At 36.9% G+C, this 18876-nt stretch overlaps 1 protein-coding gene across 1 annotated transcript in view; it reads left to right on the top strand.

Moving 5' to 3' along the window:
• orc3 (origin recognition complex, subunit 3) overlaps positions 1 to 18876 on the top strand; it is a 120898-nt gene that overhangs the window by 5225 nt on the left and 96797 nt on the right. Inside the window, exons 3-6 of the mRNA XM_039748007.1 lie at positions 6101 to 6198; positions 8783 to 8927; positions 9448 to 9552; positions 18317 to 18486. Of these exons, the coding sequence (XP_039603941.1) occupies positions 6101 to 6198; positions 8783 to 8927; positions 9448 to 9552; positions 18317 to 18486 (518 nt within the window). The remainder of the gene's footprint in view (positions 1 to 6100; positions 6199 to 8782; positions 8928 to 9447; positions 9553 to 18316; positions 18487 to 18876) is intronic.

The raw sequence follows: 18876 nt of genomic DNA, 5'->3' as shown, positions 1-18876 counted from the left end.
TAGTAATCCAGAGAAACACACTTGGAAAACATTAAGCCAATAGTGATAGTGGTAACTAAAATAGACATATGCTAATTCGGTAATCAACAATTTTCTAACCCTGCAAAACCATCTTCTGGCTAAATGTCAAAATGTTTGGGTTTCAGCTTTGTTTTAGGCAGTGATCATAATGAAACATTACTCACATTTGCTGATAGATCACTGACCCTGTAACGAAAAACTGCACTTTCAATAAAGAATTTTATCCTCCGAATTAATGGGTAACTTGTTATTAGTGCATTAGTGATACCAGAATGTGCACAAAAATATAAAAATTAATGAGATCAGCAAAAAGAAACGGTGATAAACCATTTGCACGTTAAGGTAGGAGAATAAAAGTTAATTGGAGGCCAAATTTAGACATAAGGCCATATAGTTACTTGATCCCTGGTTCTGAAAACATGTATTTGTGTTAATTTTCTGCTTCTTGTAGGAGAGCAGCAATTTACTTGGAAATGTCAGGTCACTCTTTATTTTGAAAAGTATGCAAGGTGAAAAAAATTGATGTTGAAGTTCTAATCACTCGCATTTTCATTTGTGTAGTGCTTTTCATCTACAATTCTTCTGTATACTTTATGTGAAACAGCTGTGTGTATGTGTATTTTTGGATTATATTACCTATAAAAATATAAGCATGCAAGAAACGGTTATGCTAAGCAAAATAATGCAACTCCTTGAATTCATTTGCCCACAATTGCTCAAAATCGTATGCATTCAACACATTTTGTATTGGAAACATACATCCATCCATCCATCATCCAACCCGCTATAGCCTAACTACAGGGTCACAGGTTTCTGCTGGAGCCAGTCCCAGCCAACACAGGGTGCAAGGCAGGAAACAAACCTCAGGCAGGGCACCTGCCCACCGCAGGGCACGCACACACACACACACACACACACACACACACACACACACACACACACACACACACACACACATCCACACACCAAGCACGCACTAGGGACAATTTAGAATCGCCAATGCACCTAACCTGCAGGTCTTTGGACTGTGGGAGGAAACCTGACCACCCGGAGGAAACCCATGCAGACATAGGGAGAACATGCAAACTCCATGCTACCCACTGCGCCACCGTGCTGCCCAATTTCAAATCAATGTAATCCCATTTACATTTCTTCTTCTTCTTCTTCTTCTTTCGGCTGCTCCCGTTTGGGGTCGCCACAGCGGATCATCTTCGTCCATACCTTTCTGTCCTCTGCATCTTGTTCTGTTACACCCACCACCTGCATTTCCTCTCTCACCACATCCATAAACCTTCCTCTTTTTCTCTTATGAGGGTTAATAAATAACACTCTAATATTTCTTGAATTTATCAAATTATTTGAAATGGAATTTGGTTTTGCTCTTAAAGGCATTGTTTGGAGAAACACCAGATGAACACCAGATGCTTAGTAACTTAGGAAGAAAACTCGAAAGGATGCCACATCATTTGATTAAAATGAAAATTATCAACCTACATAGGGCTGAATTAAAAGAATCCCCAAAAATCAACGTGAAAAAATGATGCAGCAGGCTAGTCCGTTTTGCCGAAATTTCATTGCAGCAACTCCAAACTGTACTCCGTAGTTTGTATGGCCCCTATGTGCTTGTGTGTTTACATGCATACCTGACAATGTCAGGCATGCTCCTAATGAGATGACAAATGGTGTCCTGGGGGATCTCCTCCCAGATCTGGACCAGGGCATCACTGAGCTCCTGGTCAGTCTGAGATGCAACCTGGTGGCATCAGATGGACCGATACATAATGTCCCAGAGGTGTTCTGTTGGATTTAGGTCAGGTGAGCGTGGGGTCCAGTCAATGGTATCAATTCCTTCATCCTCCAGGGACTGCCTGCATACTCTCACCACATGAGGCCGGGTATTGTCTTACACCAGGAAGAACCCAGGACCCACTGCATCAGCATAGGGTCTGACAATGGGTCCAAGGATTTCATCCCGATACCTAATGGCAGTCAAGGTGCCATTGTCTAGCCTGTAGAGGTCTGTGCGTCCCTCCATGGATATGCCTCCCCAAACCATCAGTGACCCACCACCAAACCGGTCATGCTAACCGATGTTGCAGGCAGCATAACGTTCTCCACGGCTTCTCCTGACCCTTTCACGTCTGTTACAAGTGGTCAGGGTGAACCTGCTGTCATCTGTGAAAAGCACAGGGTGCCAGTGGTGAACCTGCCAATTCTAGTATTCTATGATAAATGCCAATCGAGCTCCATGGTGTCAGGCAGTGAGCACAGGGTCCACTGGAAGATGTCGGGCCTTCCGGCCACCCTCATGAACTCCTGTTTCTGATTGTTTGGTCAGAGACATTCACACCGGTGGCCTGTTGGTGGTCATTTTGTAGGGCTCTGGCAGTGCTCATCCTGTTCCTCCTTGCCCAAAGGAGGCAATGGCACTTATGGATTTGCCATCCTTGAGAAGCTGGACTACTTGTGCAACCTCTGTAGGGTCCAGGTATCGCCTCATGCTACTAGTAGTGACACTGACTGTAGCCAAATGCAAAATTAGTGAAAAAACAGTCAGAAAAGATGAGGAGGGAATAATGTCAGTGGCCTCCATCTGTTAAACCATTCCTGTTTAGGGGGTTGCCTCATTGTTGCCCCTCTAGTGCACCTTTTGTTAATTTCATTAACACCAAAGCAGCTCAAACTGATTAAGAACCCCCTCTGTTACTTAACCGACCAGATCAATATCCCAGAAGGTTCATTGACTTGATGCTATACTCTGATATAAAAGTGTTCCTTTAATTTTTTTGAGCAGTTTATATATAGATATATACATTGCGTGTGTTTGGGGATCCTCTGCCATTCCTCCTTGCAGATCCTCTCCAGTTCTGTCAGGTTGGATGGTAAACGTTGGTGGACAGCCATTTTTAGGTCTCTCCAGAGATGCTCAATTGGGTTTAAGTCAGGGCTCTGGCTGGGCCATTCAAGAACAGTCACAGAGTTGTTGTGAAGCCGCTCCTTCATTATTTTAGCTGTGTGCTTAGGGTCATACCTTCGGCCTAGTCTGAAGTCCTTAGCACTCTGGAGAAGGTTTTTGTCCAGGATATCCCTGTACTTGGTCGCATTCATCTTTCCCTCGATTGCAACCAGTCGCCCTGTCCCTGCAGCTGAAAAACACCCCCACAGCATGATGCTGCCACCGCCATGCTTCACTGTGGGGACTGTATTGGACAAGTGATGAGCAGTACCTGGTTGTCTCCACACATACCGCTTAGAATTAAGGCCAAAAAGTTCTATCTTGGTCTCATCAGACCAGAGAATCTTATTTCTCACCATCTCGGAGTCCTTCAGATGTCTTTTAGCAAACTCTTGTAATCAATATTTAACCCACTTCCTGTTGTCCAAATGACTTGAAATTTTGCACACTTACTCACTTCCTATGACAATACATGAATCAATAATCAGTTTCACTAATTGATCAATTAATCCATGTTAATTAAGAAATGAAATTTTCATATGAAGAATATTTATTTAAAGATTTCACCAATAGATGGCACTATTAATGGATATAAATATTAAGGAAGTGTTAAAATATTGATTACAAAATTATACTAAAACAAACCCAAAACTAAAAAGTTGAAAATAATATATATATAAATACTTTTTAAAACGACGCTTATATCAAGTTAAAAAGTGTACTAAAAAGTAAAAAATAAGTCTCTCATACAGCACTCTTGAAATAACAGCGTGGGCTAATAAAAAGGAAATTGCATTAACAGACAAAACAAATCATATGATATAATTTACTTAGACTTTCAAAATGCCTTTAGTGCAGTTCCACACTAAATCTTTGTTGAAATTAAGGGGTTAAGAATTCAGGGAATTTACAGTGAAGCAAAATTATCATTTAGGCAATGTGCAGAAGCAATTACAAAGGCAAATTACAGGATAGGTAGTATTGTAAAAAAAAAAAAAAGCGAATTTAAATTAAAGAGCAGACTTTATAGTACATTAGTGAGACTGCATCTAGATTACTATATGCAGTTTTTGTCACCATGACATGAAAAAAAACATGGTTGCTTTTCTCTGCACAGCTTCCAGCACTAAGTTCATATCAAGACTAAAGGGCATGTCCTACAGAATTAAAATGCTTAAGTCTTGAGCAGAGGAAATTGTTTGGGTGACCTAATCTTCAGAAATTTCCGAGGTACCTGTAAAATTGAATCAATTGTGAATTCCAGGACACCATTGGAAATTAAGGGTTAGTGCATTTAAGACTGATTAAAGGAGGCACCTTGTTAAACAAGGTTTTGGGAATCTGGAACAAACTACAGAGTCATGTAGTTCAAGAAGAAACCTTAACAACTTTTTAAAAGCATATGGGTAAGATATTGAGCCAACGTAGATGGTAACTACCCAAATAAGCCTGATCAACTGAATGGTCTCCTCTCATTTATGAAACATCTTATATTTTTAGATGTTGTTTTACTGATAGACTGCTTATTGTTTAACCTGTTAGCTCCTAAGTAAAATGAAAACAAATGAACCAGGACAAGTCACAGCGCATTTCAACCTACTTCACTCAAGTTCTTGTGTAGTGCTTGTATTTGCTCTTCTTTGATCTACTGGACAACACCTTATGATCTTTCCTCCAGCATGCAGATCCAACTTGGTTACTCCACACTTCAATGTACCTCATTATTCACAACTTCCCACTTTCCTTTTTGCCTCTGTGCTAACCTGCGACAGTGCAAGATCCTTCCAGAGAGAGCTATGGATGTCTTTTAGATCTATACATATACATAAACAGCAAATCCAAAGACTCACAGGAGTGACTTTTTGAATTGAAGACAGAACACTTGACCAACAAATGATAGGGAGAGGCAGGTCCTCAAGTAAGAAAGTCACTCCAGCGAGTTTTTAGATTTACTATTTATGTATGGGTGTGAAAGAAAATGAACCAAAATATTTTAATTTAACAAAAAGTCCTGAATAATATCGTTAAAACAGTCTCCACTATTGTAGCTTAAACATCTCCCCCCCCAACACTAGCCATCCTATCAATCAATGTCAACCTGCTTACCTTCTACTAACAACAGTTCAGTCATGTTCGGTGACCCTTCGCAAACATTTATCAGTTTTATTGCTTATAGAGATCATTAATTGTACTTTCAGTAACTGCCTGTTCTTGAAACTTCTTTGCCTTCACAGACTTCTACTGACACCCTGTGGAAATATTTTATTGATATGATATACTGTACTTAATAAGTACATATGCAGATATAATTTTGGTCACAACTTAAAGAAAATATCAAGTATGAAACTATTTAACATACATGAAACCCACTTCATTACTTATTGTTAAACAACATCATATTTTCCTAGTGACAGGAGTTATAAATTCACATAGCAGAATATAATCCCCGAATAGACACCTACAAATTGATCATATATTCTTCCACATGTGCTAATAATTCCAGATGTAACTGTTTAACAATATTTTTTGCATGCTTTGAGCAAGCAACTGGATAACAGACACTGATTATGCTACACAAGATTTTTTTTTTTTCTCCTGTGGCCTTTCTTCTCATTGTCAGTTTTTGTAGAGCACTGACCAGCATTGAGTTCTGTTATGTCATAAATTTCTCCTTTTCTGTTCTGCATGAATTAAAATTTATCGTCCATCACTACAAAATACATGGGGGTAAGGGACATAAAAAATATAATTTTTGGGTGGATTATTCCTTCAACTGAACTATTTTAAGAGGATGTACTCATTTATGTCTTTTAATTAATCTATCATACAGCATTTTTACTTTTCATATGTATCTTGGGTATTCATCAATTATATGGCATCTTTACTTTTCATATCAAATTGTTTATCATTTTCATTTATATTTAGCTTGTTCATGTATTTAGGACAACCTTGTTGCAGATTTAATTTATTTGTATTCCTTACAGTGTATGTCTATTTTGGTTTTAAAATGAAATAAAATGTAAAGAAAAATATTTTTTTTTCATATAATAAAAGAAAAAATATATAGCTGAGTTTGTCTCATTTATTTGACACATTTTTGTTTTGTGTATCCTCCAACCACAGGTGACTATTTTCATGATGAGGATGAAGAGTCTGCATCCAGCAAACTGCGGTTTGAGACCCTTCAGTCTTTATGGCAGCAAATTAAATTGGAAACGGACGTAAGACCTGCATTTACAAATTGTTACTTAATAGTTTACACACTATGATGCTTAATGAAAATAGGCTAAAATAGTATATTTGTTTTTCCTATGACCTGCCAATCTTTTTCAGCCATAACATTAAGTTGCACATTCAGACAAATTACTGCAGATATTTGGTTTTCTGTATAGTTCAAGTTTTAGATTTTCATTATTGCCAGCAGTATGTTTAGTGTCCTCATTTTTGAACCATATGAGTGCCTGGTGCAAGGCCAGTTTAGCATTGGATTTAGACCATATATGACTGTAGTTGGCCCTAAAATGGATTTGTACAACATCATTTATCAGCATATGTTCTAGATGTATTTTTTTAAATAAAATTCCTCCATCCTTCTGTTTTCTAACCTGCTTATCCAATTTATCCGCTGCTGGATGCCACTACCTATCTAAATGGCATAGGTTGCAAATACATGAGCTAACCCTGGCTAGGGAGCTGGTCAATCAGTTGTCACACTTATTTATACAGTTGCTCCTACATGGGGCTGTTTTAGAGTGGCCAATTAACTTAAATGCTTATGGAAGGTAAAAAACATGGTTGAAAATCCATTCAGACGTTGGGAGAGTGCAACTATAAGTGTGCAGTGTGTGATTCAGGAATTGAACGCAGCATTCAGGAGTTGTAAGACAGCAGTGCTAACCACTCATACTCTAAATGTATATCTAAAACTGAAGACTAGGTACTGAATGAACTTATCTCTTCCAGATACATAGACTCTAAATTTTAACATTTAAACATTGGACAGAAATTTTTAAGAGGGAAAGCTAATATTTCTGTATCATCTACAAGTAATCTAATATATTGTGACATTTTACATATGGATTAATTTAGTGATTGCGTTCATTTTAGGTGTGAAATTGTGCTTTTTTTCATGATGATAGTTATTTGCAAAAGAAATGTACAGTTTTAAATGTATATATTTGTTCTTACTTTTTATGTGTAGCAAATGCACATGAAAAGTGTAAGGCTTGAGTCCTAATTAAATTATGTAAAAACTTAAAATGGTTTAGATAACCTGCTAAAAGCTGAGCATGAGCTATTTAAACCAAAAGAAAAAAAAATGATATCTTAATGATTAGTTCTTGTTTACTTGCCTTGCTAGCCTCGGACTTTTGTCAGAAATTAATAATAGTTTGAACTTTACATTTTGAAATTCCAAAAGAAGTGCATGCTGATCCTTTTACTTTCTAATTTTTTTTGTCATAAAATCTTTTTCAAAGTAGAAAACCTACAGGTCCAAATGGGTATTCAACTGTATATATATCACCAATAATACAATGTTCTTTGAGACAAAAGTGAAGGAATCCCTAGAATTCATCTTCATCTGTCTAACTAAAATCTTACAGGCCAAGGCTGCTCCAGTGATCACACTAGTTTTTATCAGTGTTCACAATTACACCCAAAAGTGCAATACAGTATTTACTTCATATACATCTAAATACCCTCATGTTTAGGTATCTCAGGGTTCTAAATATAACCTCTCACAAACGCATTTTACTTTGTATACAAGCCAGTGATTTTTGTGAAGGTAATATACTTTCCCACCTTCCCCCATTATTTACCTCAGAGGCATTATTACAAAATACTATTGCTGATTATAGAAGTATCTCATAATTATAGAAGTGCTTATATAATAACACATTTCATGATACTTTCAGATTACACTGATGACAAAATTTTACAATTACATCATCAGACAACAAATTGGAGTTAGATTTAATACAGTATTCCTCAGTATGCCAATTTGAACTCACAATTGTACAATGCATACCTGTCCCTCGACTAAGGCTGTCAGAAATCTACCTTAACATAAACCCTGTTTATAGGTGACTGTCCTGGACTACAGTTTTTATCTAGCTATCCAATAACATCATGGTTATAATTAATCTTTGTCTTGTAATATATTTTTGAGCCGATACCAGGAGGTGCACCATTGCTTGGTGAACATTACTATGTGATTAAAATCCACCATAGTTGTAGATGGTTGTGTTACAGTTGGAGGAATTCTAATCTTTCTACTACAGTTCAATGGTAAAAAAAATGTCTAGTGCTACATAAAATTGGAAAACATTACAATTTCGCAGTTGGAAAAAGTACTTTTTTCTGCCCTTTTTTGTAGCCTTTTATCAATGCCATCATCAATTAGTACTCCTCGAAGCTTTCCTCAGTCATCCATAATAGTTATAAACTGTGTAGCCATTGTAAAATTTTAGATTGATCACTACTTGCTATTATTGTCTCATTTTTCTTTTTTTGGTGTAGAAGGGAAATATATTTATAATCTACTTGTATCTAATCTAATAACTTGCCATATATAGAGTATGTATTATATTTTGGAATAAAAAAGAAAGTTAAACTTGTTGGCATTTCTGATGCATCAGAATAAAAGGAACAAGGAGTAGAACATTTTTGTTAATTTTAAGTCGCTACAAGAACTGGATTCTAATTAAGAAATTAGTTGGAATTAAAATTTTTAGCTCCTGCAACCCTCCAGCACCAGGGTTTTAATTGACACATAATAATTGTGATTTTCATATTTTATCATAGAGCATTCAAGAAGAGTTGAATAAAAACATACTGGACAGTTTGGCAGAATTTGCAAGAACGTCTACAACATTTTTTCGTTCTAAAACAGATGAATGGACATTTCGAATGAGGTCAAGTGAAATCCCTACAGCTGCTCTTGTCCTGGGTCAGTTAACAGTGCTTTAAGCGCTCTTTACTATCATTAATCTGAAGGAGTAGCGGTAAAAATTTAACATGTAATACAAAATTTCTTAAATGTGATTCTTCTTGTCAGCCAAATTCACATGATTTGGAACGGATGTATATTATTTGTACTTCTATATAAACTAATAATTTCTGAGTAAAACTTTACTTACTATATAGAGGTACTTTTGATTTATAATAACTATGTATTTATATAGAAGACTTTGAAAACACTTAAATAAGTATCAGTGTAATTGAGACAATGATGCAAAAAAAAAAAAATCTTTGCCCTAAATCTCATTACTATTATTAATCTAAGAGGTCTGTTTTATTATTTTTCAAGAAGTGATATATACTGTGGTTTGATTTATACAATAATGTAACTATTTTCTTGATAGGCCTTACAGCATTTACTTATTTAGCAAGTTACTGAAAGTGGCTAAAACTCCACAGGTTTTTATTTAATATGTGCATTTTTAAATATATTTTCCAATTCTTTTCAGGTGTGAATGTTACAGACCACAATATGACTTTTCAGAACTTATGCGAGTTGCTTCATCAGTCAGTTACACCATATGTGGTTGGTCTTGATGCAAAAGATTGTCCATGTAAGTATAAAAAAGTAGCATATTTTATATTTCTTGTTACTGTGTATGTGGTTAGAACAAGATAGTTTGCTAAAACATTGTGAGAGTTTGCAAACTGTGGACTCATGACATTTGTAGTTAATTTCTGGGGCAAATGATGTATTTAATTAGTGAGCTTGTAATTGTGTATTTCTATTAGATATACTAGATACTTCAGAATGTTTTCAACACTTTAAACTGAATAAATCCTAATTGCTCAATGTTTTTGTCACTAGGGGGTGCAAATGCCATGCTGTGGTCAATGCTGATTCATTATTGCTTAAATCAGTGTACTTTACATTGGTGTCAAGCATGTGTTGGCATACTAAGTAATCGTATAATATGCTTCATCTTGGACTTATAGTTGTCTGCAAATGTGTTATTCTGTGATGTTTTCCCTAAATATTTTTATTGCTGAATGGTATTTGTATACTTGTGATTTATTTAACCTGTTTTATTTGAAATTGTGCCAGAAATTTCTTTTCTGGCAAATGTATTTATGACACTTTGACAAAATATGTTTAGTTTGTGATATGTTGCTATTCATTTTGCCCTTCACTCTAATTTTGCAGTTTTTAATATCCACAATTTTAATATATTATTTGTGAGGAATGAAGTGTTTCTTTTTAAACCATATCTTTTAGTTTAACTACTGTCACCTATAGGTCAACATGTAGAATATTTGGATAAAACTGGTGACATGGTAGAGGTAGCAATGAAAACAGAGCATTTTCTTAAACCCACTTATCCAGAGCAGGATGATGATGAGATGTTTACCATCTCTTCATTCTGTCTAAAGTATATAGCAAACTGCTATTGACCCCTGTTGATACCTTCATCACCATCACTTTATTAACCAAGTTTACCCAAGTTGGCCTGTTGTTTCTGAAATCCCTTTTTCACTCTCTTGAGCATTCTTTGGGTTGAGAGTCATTCTTTTCATATCTCCTTCCACCACCTCTTTTTCAGTTACACTTGCCACTCTCAGTGTACATTTCATATGTGAAATCCCATTTAAAAAGCAGGTTCCTTTACAATACAGTTAGATCTTACTTTAGTTTTCACTAGTACAAGCTAAATTATGTCAATGCATGTTTTTTGGCATTATTTTAGTTTATACACTCTTTGATAATTAACAACAATGGAAAGATTTGAATTCAAAAAACGTTAACTTGTTGTGTAAACTTTAATGTAAGTTAGTGTTTTATGATACTGCAGTGTGAGAGTCAACTAAAATAAAAAATTTACTCCTAACAACTTTATTTTTTTGGTTGCTACTAAGATTTTTTTTCTTTTTAAAGCTTTTTAACCCTAGAAGGGTTTTTCTTTTCCCCCAACTCACACTGGAGTTAAGGTATCTATGTGTTTGGGAGAAGCGCATGGAAAAATTACTTGTTACATGTACATGTTACTAGTATTCAAAACTAGTATCGGCGAGGCAAGGTGGGACAGAAAGTGCAGAAAACAGCTGCAGAAACTGACAAGTCCATAAGTTAATAACCAGGGATGTAGCAATGAATAGTAAAAAAAAAAAATTAACAGCGATTCCATAGTGGGAAGAAATTAAGGCATATAAAAAAATATTGGATAGAACACCATATTGGACTTGTACAGTAAAGCATTAGCATTAGTGGAAAGTGTGGCTATATGCACTCATTTTTTAGGAAGAAAGTATTTAAGTACAGGTAGATGGCTGACTTGAGAATAGTTAAGAAAGGGCTCGTGGCAATAGAAACTGACAAGAGAATAGCAGCTGGTATTTAGTAGTTTTCTTAGTAAGAAAGAAGTAATGTGTAAAACATTTTACTTGATAGAACAGTTCTTACCAGTCAGGAAAGTTAGCACATTTAAGAGGGTGACACCAATAAAGGTTAATGAATAAGATGTAATACAAATGGTGTAACCAAAGATCTTCAAAGGAAGGAGATAATAAGAAGGGTGCAAAATTATGTAACAGACAGGGAAAAGTAAAGTTTAATAACTTCAATGAAAGGCACACAGCAGCAAGTCAAGGGGAGAGTTTTATAGTAGCTAAAGGAGCAAGAAAGTGTTTAATAACTGTGGTAGTTCTTTAATTTGTTAATTTTTTAATTTTAATAATTTAAGTTAAATCATTTAATTTTAATAAAAAGAGTTTAGTAATCCAGAGCCACATTTTTAAAGGAAGGCCAGTGCAATGCAAGTCCTGTTGGATTTTGGACTTTTTTGGAGGATGGCTTAGAGGGGTGAGTTCTTCTTGAAGGGTATGTCTGCAGGAAATGCTAGCTTATCCAGCATCTTCAGCTCAGGGCCCCTGAAATGGAAGAGGACTTGTCTGGCCTGCATTGCAGCATAGAATTGATGGACCTGGACCAGGTGTCCTTTAATGAGATAGTCTTCACTCCTAAAATGAAGTGGGAGGAGACTCCAGACAGGATGGGTAGAGATAGATTAGTCACAAAGCAAAGGGTGCACACTGCCTGGAGGCTACTATGCAGAATTGGAAGTGTCAAACTGTTTTTAGGTCCTTAAGGAGCTGGATAGTGTCTCTGAAAACTCTGAGGTGGTAGGCAGGCAAAAAACAGTGTGAAAACAAATATGCCTGCGATGTAAATTCTAACCCAGAGTTTAAATACAAAAATAAAATAACACATTAAAATTAGCTTGCCTTAAGTATCAGTAATAAAAGAAGAGAACTGGAGTTCTATGTAACTGAGCATAATTATGATATAGCAATAACAGAAACCTGGCTAAATAAAAAGAATGGAGATGAGTATATATATATGGTATACATTTTAGGAAGGGTAGACAGAACAGAAAAGTAGTTTATGGTTGTTTATGTAAAACAGAATTTAAATGGAAGTCTTCTTCAGTTGGATGATGAACCACAGCTTAGTGAGAACATCTGGAAAGCAGTAAGTAGGGAATTTGGCCTTATTTGTTTGGTGTGCTATAGACTCCACAATGCAGACAGTAATTTCAATGTGCATCTTTTTAATAATATTAAAAAAGTCAAGTTTACAGGGGGATATCATAGTCATGGGTGCTACACGAATATTAAGCAGGAGTTTACAGATGTACTTTGTGACTATTTTTTTAACGTGACATGTTAAAGCATCAACATGGTGGGAAGCCTGTCTAGATTTAGTATTTTATAAAGATCAGGATAGAAAGATGACCCAAAACATATTCCGTCAGTATTTTAGTAGTAAAAAAACAGTCAAGGAGGAGGTGAGGTGTATCGGGCATAATAATAATACATTTTATTTATATAGTGCCTTTCCCATGCTCTTGCAGAATATAAGAAAGAACGGCAGGGTATACAGTATATAGCATTGTACAAACCTAATAAATAAATAAAGATTACGACAGTGAATTCAGAGGGAAAAAAAAAAGCCTAACAGACAACATAATTGATGGTCTAGCACACACACATACAGGTTACCTGAGCATCTTGACAGAGAGGTAAACTGAGAGTAATAAGGTCAAGTAGAGCTAAAAGCCTTCCTGAACAGATGAGTTTTGAGTTGTTTTTTTTGAAAGAATTCATGAATTCGGCTGATCTCATTAAATTCAGTAGGTCATTCCAGAGTCTGGGCGCTATACAGTTGAAGGCCCTGTCACCTATGGGGTGTAGATTAGTGTGGGGTACAACAAGATTGCCAGATTCAGAGGACCTTAGTGGGCAGGCAGGCACATGGTGACGGAGAAGGTCACTGATGTAGTTTGGCATGAGGTTATTTAAGGCTTTGTAGGTTATTAGTAGGATTTTATATTCGATTCTATAAGATACAGGGAGTCAGTGAAGACTGAGCAGGATGGGTGTGATGTGCTTGCTGCTGCTGGTTAGGCATAGTAAATAGGAATTAACATATGCAGATGGTGAAATAGTAAATGCTGTAAATTTGCATTGTACTGAAATCTTCACATTTGAGGAAATGGGATAACCTCCTATTTGTAACAGGGACTACTAAAACATCAGGATAAGATCATATTTATTCTCAAGTTCTTAAGAATATTAGTAAATGCATAAATAAATCCTTCACACATATTTTTAGGAAGTCACCGGGTACTAGGGAAATTCCAGAGAACTACAAAATGGCAAATATTATCCCATCATATGAATAGGGTAATCGGGCAGATCAGAATAGATACTTTATTAATCCCAAGAGGAAATTCACATACTCCAGCAGCAGCATACTAATAAAAATATATATATATATTAAAAAATATTAAATTAAAGATTGATAAAAATACAGGTATATCAGACAATAACTTTGTATAATGTTAACGTTTACCCCCCCCCCACCCCCAGGGTGGAATTGAATAGTCACATAGTGTGGGGGAGGAACGATCTCCTCAGTCTGTCAGTGGAGCAGGACAGTGACAGCAGTAGGTGCTCCTCTGTCTGGAGACGATACTGTTTAGTGGATGCAGTGGATTCTCCATGATTGACAGGAGCCTGCTCAGCACCTGTCAATCTGCCACGGATGTCAAACTGTCCAGCTCCATGCCTACAATAGAGCCTGCCTTTCTCACCAGTTTGTCCAGGTGTAAGGCGTCCTTCTTCTTTATGCTGTCTCCCCAGCACACCACCGCGTAGAAGAGGGCACTTGCCACAACCATCTGATAGAAAGAAGAGGGCACTTGCCACAACTGTCTGATAGAAACTATAACGATAGGCCAGTAACGTGCATCATTTAACGTGCATCACAGGTAAGGTAATGTAAATAATTATTAAGGATTAGGTTCCTGTATGCGATGCGGGAGCAGACAGCCCTGCACTTAGCGCAAAGGTGCAGGATCGCCCGCAACCCTAATTGACGCTGGGAGCTGGTGATTCCTGCAGCTTTGCCACGTCCCCATTTTAAAAGGGAAGCGGGAGGGCGAGACAAAAGAAAATCAAGTTAAGAAAAAAGCAAGAAGAAAATGGAGGTTAAAGTGAGAGAGGGACAAGAAGACAGGAAGGAAGAACAAACCAGTGTATGTGAGTGAATTCGAGAGTGGGTGAAGGCAGGCAACTGGGAAGGCGAGCCCCTTGAGCGGAATGAGTGGCTGTCGCCTGGGGGCTGAAAGAGTGATCACTCTGGCTAAGCAACTTAGGGAGATGCGTGCTAAAAGAAGCGAGACTGGGAAGGTAGCAGGGGTCGAGGAGACTTGAGAGGAGAGCTTCAATGTGAGCGCCATGGCCATCGGGGACCCATGCCTAAGTCCAGAGAGGGAGTCTTACTGTAGCCATGGGATAACAGGGACCCGGACCTGTGGAAGGTCAGGTGCATCTGTTGGTAGTGCAACTCTTTTGCTGCAATGTCCGTTTGGGATAAGCATGGGAAGCCGCCAGTGAAAAAGAATGCAACAGGCTTTTTAGAAAGGACAGTTTCCTGCCTGAATTTTAACCTTGTTTTATTGACTTTATTTATTCTGATGTTAACCTCCACAAAGTCCCCTTCTTTTTATGAATTATTTATTTATTTACCGAATGTTTTTTGAAGCACTGCACTTTTGAACACTTCTGACATTTGTTGAGTTTTTTTTAATAAAAGCACTTGCACTTTTCACCATCCCCTTACCTGGAGTGTTTTGTCCTCATCTGCCACACTAATGTTTTACAGGTCTGTCCACCATTCAGCTCCAAGGCTTTCCACTGCCTTCAACATAATCTATATGCGTTAGATCAGCCAGCTGCTTTATCCGTATTCATCATCTTCAGCACTGCTTTTTACCCTATGAACTTAAATTAGAATAAGGTCACCGTCCCTGTTGTATCACATAAAAGGCAATTTAAGCAGGCTAGTGTAAGGAAGAGCATCTGGCCTTAAAATACGCCATTTGATGTAAGATTTTAATTAAATCTAAATCTAAAAAATATGCCATTTAACTGCTCTGCCAACAATGTTTTGCTAAACATATGAAATGTACAGTATGTTAAGGAGAATTGCAAGTATTGTAACTGTGTATGCTTCACTTACTATTCACTTTCACATTTCAATATTGTCTACAATTATTTTCTGTAAAGGCAGATTACACTTTTCTATAAAACTTTTATAAATTTTCAAACAGATCAAGTTCCGAACATAACTTATAAACGATTTTGTAGTTCTAAAAAAGGTTTCAATAAGAAACTATTATTTAAAAATAATGTTAAACATACTTTTTCATACAAAATAAATTTCAATCTTCAAATTATTGGAAAAAGTGTTTTTTGGCATTGCCTTATTATTTTCATTGATAGTACATTTTTTGGTTAGTTAAAAAGTTATCTGTACATTTTTATGGTACATATTAACGCTGCAAGTAGTGATTATTTTGCTATTCAGGTAGCTGGTTTATCAGGTGTTTTAATATTTTTATTTTTTTTATTTTTTATTAAAATACTTCTGCACAGTTTTATTCCATAAACAATGCTCTCCTTTGTACCAAAATTATTTCCCGTTTGTCAAAAAATGCATAACAACAAATCTTACTAAGTGTAAAGTCTAGCCATTAAGGTTATTGTGGACAAAGGTCAACGTCAAGTGATGGCAGACTAAAACCATTGTTAAACATCAGCAAAAGTTAGGGTACTGTTTGCTTTTATTCTCAACTAGATGGCGGCAAAGACCACAAAATGATTGGAGTCGGATACAGTGCATCCGGAAAGTATTCACAGCGCGTCAGTTTTTCCACATTCTTTTATGTTACAGCCTTATTCCAAAATGGATTAAATTCATTTTTTTCCTCAAAATTCTACACACAACACCCCATAATGACAATGTGAAAAAAGTTTACTTGAGGTTTTTGCAAATTTATTAAAAATAAAAAAACGGAGAAATCACGTGTACATAAGTATTCACAGCCTTTGCTCAATACTTTGTCGATGCACCTTTGGCAGCAATTACAGCCTCAAGTCTTTTTGAATATGATGTCACAAGCTTGGCACATCTATCCTTGGCCAGTTTCATCCATTCCTCTTTGCAGCACCTCTCAAGCTCCATCAGGTTGGATGGGAAACGTCGGTGCACAGCCATTTTAGGATCTCTCCAGAGATGTTCAATCGGATTCAAGTCTGGGCTCTGGCTGGGCCACTCAAAGACATTCACAGAGTTGTCCTGAAGCCACTCCTTTGATATCTTGGCTGTGTGCTTAGGGTCATTGTCCTGCTGAAAGATAAACCGTGACCCCAGTCTGAGGTCAAGAGCGCTCTGGAGCAGGTTTTCATCCAGGATGTTTCCCTTTATCCTCCCAGTTCCTGCCACTGAAAAACATCCCCACAGCATTACGCTGCCACCACCATGCTTCACTGTAGCTATGGTATTAGCCTGGCCACTCTACCATACAGGCCTGATTGGTGGATTGCTGCAGAGATGGTTGTCCTTCTGGAAGGTTCTCCTCTCTCCACAGAGGACCTCTGGAACTCTGACAGAGTGACCATCGGGTTCTTGGTCATCTCACTGACTAAGGCCCTTCCCCCCTGATCGCTCAGTTTAGATGGCCGGCCAACTCTAGGAAGAGTCCTGGTGGTTTCGAACTTCTTCCACTTATGGATGATAGAGGCCACTGTGCTCATTGGGACCTTCAAAGCAGCAGGAATTTTTCTGTATCCTTCCCCAGATTTGTGCCTCGAGACAATCCTGTCTCGGAGGTCTACAAACAATTCCTTTGACTTCATGCTTGGTTTATGCACTGGCATGAACTGTCAACTGTGGGGCCTTATATAGACGGGTGTGTGCCTTTCCAAATCATGTCCAATCAACTGAATTTACCACAGGTGGACTCCAATTAAGCTGCAGAAACATCTCAAGGATGATCAGGGGAAATAGGATGCACCGGAGCTCAATTTTGAGCTTCATGGCAAAGGCTGTGAATACTTATATACATCTGCTTACTCAATTTTTTTATTTTTAATATATTTGCAAAAATCTAAAGTAAACTTTTTTCACGCCGTCATTATGGGGTGTTGTGTGTAGAATTCTGAGGAAAAAAATGAATTTAATCAATTTTGGAATAAGGCTGTAACATAACAAAATGTGGAAAAAGTGATGCGCTGTGAGCACTTTCCGGATGCACTGTACACTTAAAGCCTCTTTCCTTACAGTATGGTATGAAATTCTGATCGTTAACATCATCATAATAGATACTCTGCAGCAGATATTTTACATATTGCCGATAGTCAGATTCTTTTTGATAAGGATTTTGAGCTGCCAGAAGAAAAACCTTGAGAGTGCTGCCCTAGTGTAAGTGAGAGAGAGAGCACCATTACTCAGATGTGCTTTCTTTGCAGTTGTCCTGTCATGCCAAGTGAGCTCACTCTTATTTCTTCTGCAAAACACATATTTTTGGTAAATGTAATGTTGAAATGACTGCACTCTTTCAACGCTTCATCAATTCTGCATCATCCAACGACCCCATATCTAAAAATACAATGTTTATCTTGGCCAATGAAGTAATGTTTATAGTATGTAACAAGGCAGATAATTGATAACAAAATTAATTGGTGGCTTTTTTATCAATGGTTATTATACATGACACTGTTTTTTGCAGCCTTAGAGCAAATTTTTTTGACTGAAAAAACATGTCCTTTATTGATTTTTGAAACTGATATTTTTGCAGTAAAGTATATTTTTTCTTTGGAAGCATTTGATGTGTTGTCATGTTATAGACATTGCTATCATCATATAATGTACACTGTTAAATTAATGTTTTAGAATTATATGTTTGATACTACACTTAAAAGTGTTATATCACTTTTACACATGATCTGTCTACCTTCTACTTTCTTTGAACTTAGCTTTGAAACACACATTACAGAAACTGCTGCTTCATCTGATGGGGTACCATTTATCAGTCGAAGAGGATGAAGAGGAAACTCAACCTAAAGCCAATATATCCGGCATCCCCAAGAAGAGAATTCAGTGTTCTATAGCAACACTTTGCGAATGGTACCAGACTGTCACAAAGGTAAGGTTTATCGTCTGTTAGCTTTGAGAAAATCATTGTAAGTGCAATTTGTATACAGTCAAGAGTGATGTTTCTTTACTACCCAAATAAACCAGTTGTGCATAGGCTGAACAGGGTTAATATACTGTAGATAAAATGGTACTATAAAGAATGTTGTGATCTTACAAAGTTTTCAGGTCTCATCATTAACTCTGTTGTGGTGCCTGGCATGATCTGAGCAATGCCAATTTAAGAGCTTATCCCATACTGTCCTTTCACTCACCCTATTTTGTCACAGTATTTAGTGAGTTAGAGTTGTAACTAATAACATAATTAGAATTCTAAATGACCCTAGTAAGTGAAATTAAAATAATAAAAGCATGATGTACACTACTGGTCAAAAGTTTTAGA

The sequence above is a fragment of the Polypterus senegalus genome, chromosome 3 (assembly GCF_016835505.1).
Source record: "Polypterus senegalus isolate Bchr_013 chromosome 3, ASM1683550v1, whole genome shotgun sequence".
Lineage (NCBI taxonomy): Eukaryota > Metazoa > Chordata > Cladistia > Polypteriformes > Polypteridae > Polypterus > Polypterus senegalus.
The sequence above is the reverse complement of the archived record's forward strand: the minus strand, read 5'-3'. Positions and strand labels throughout refer to the sequence as shown.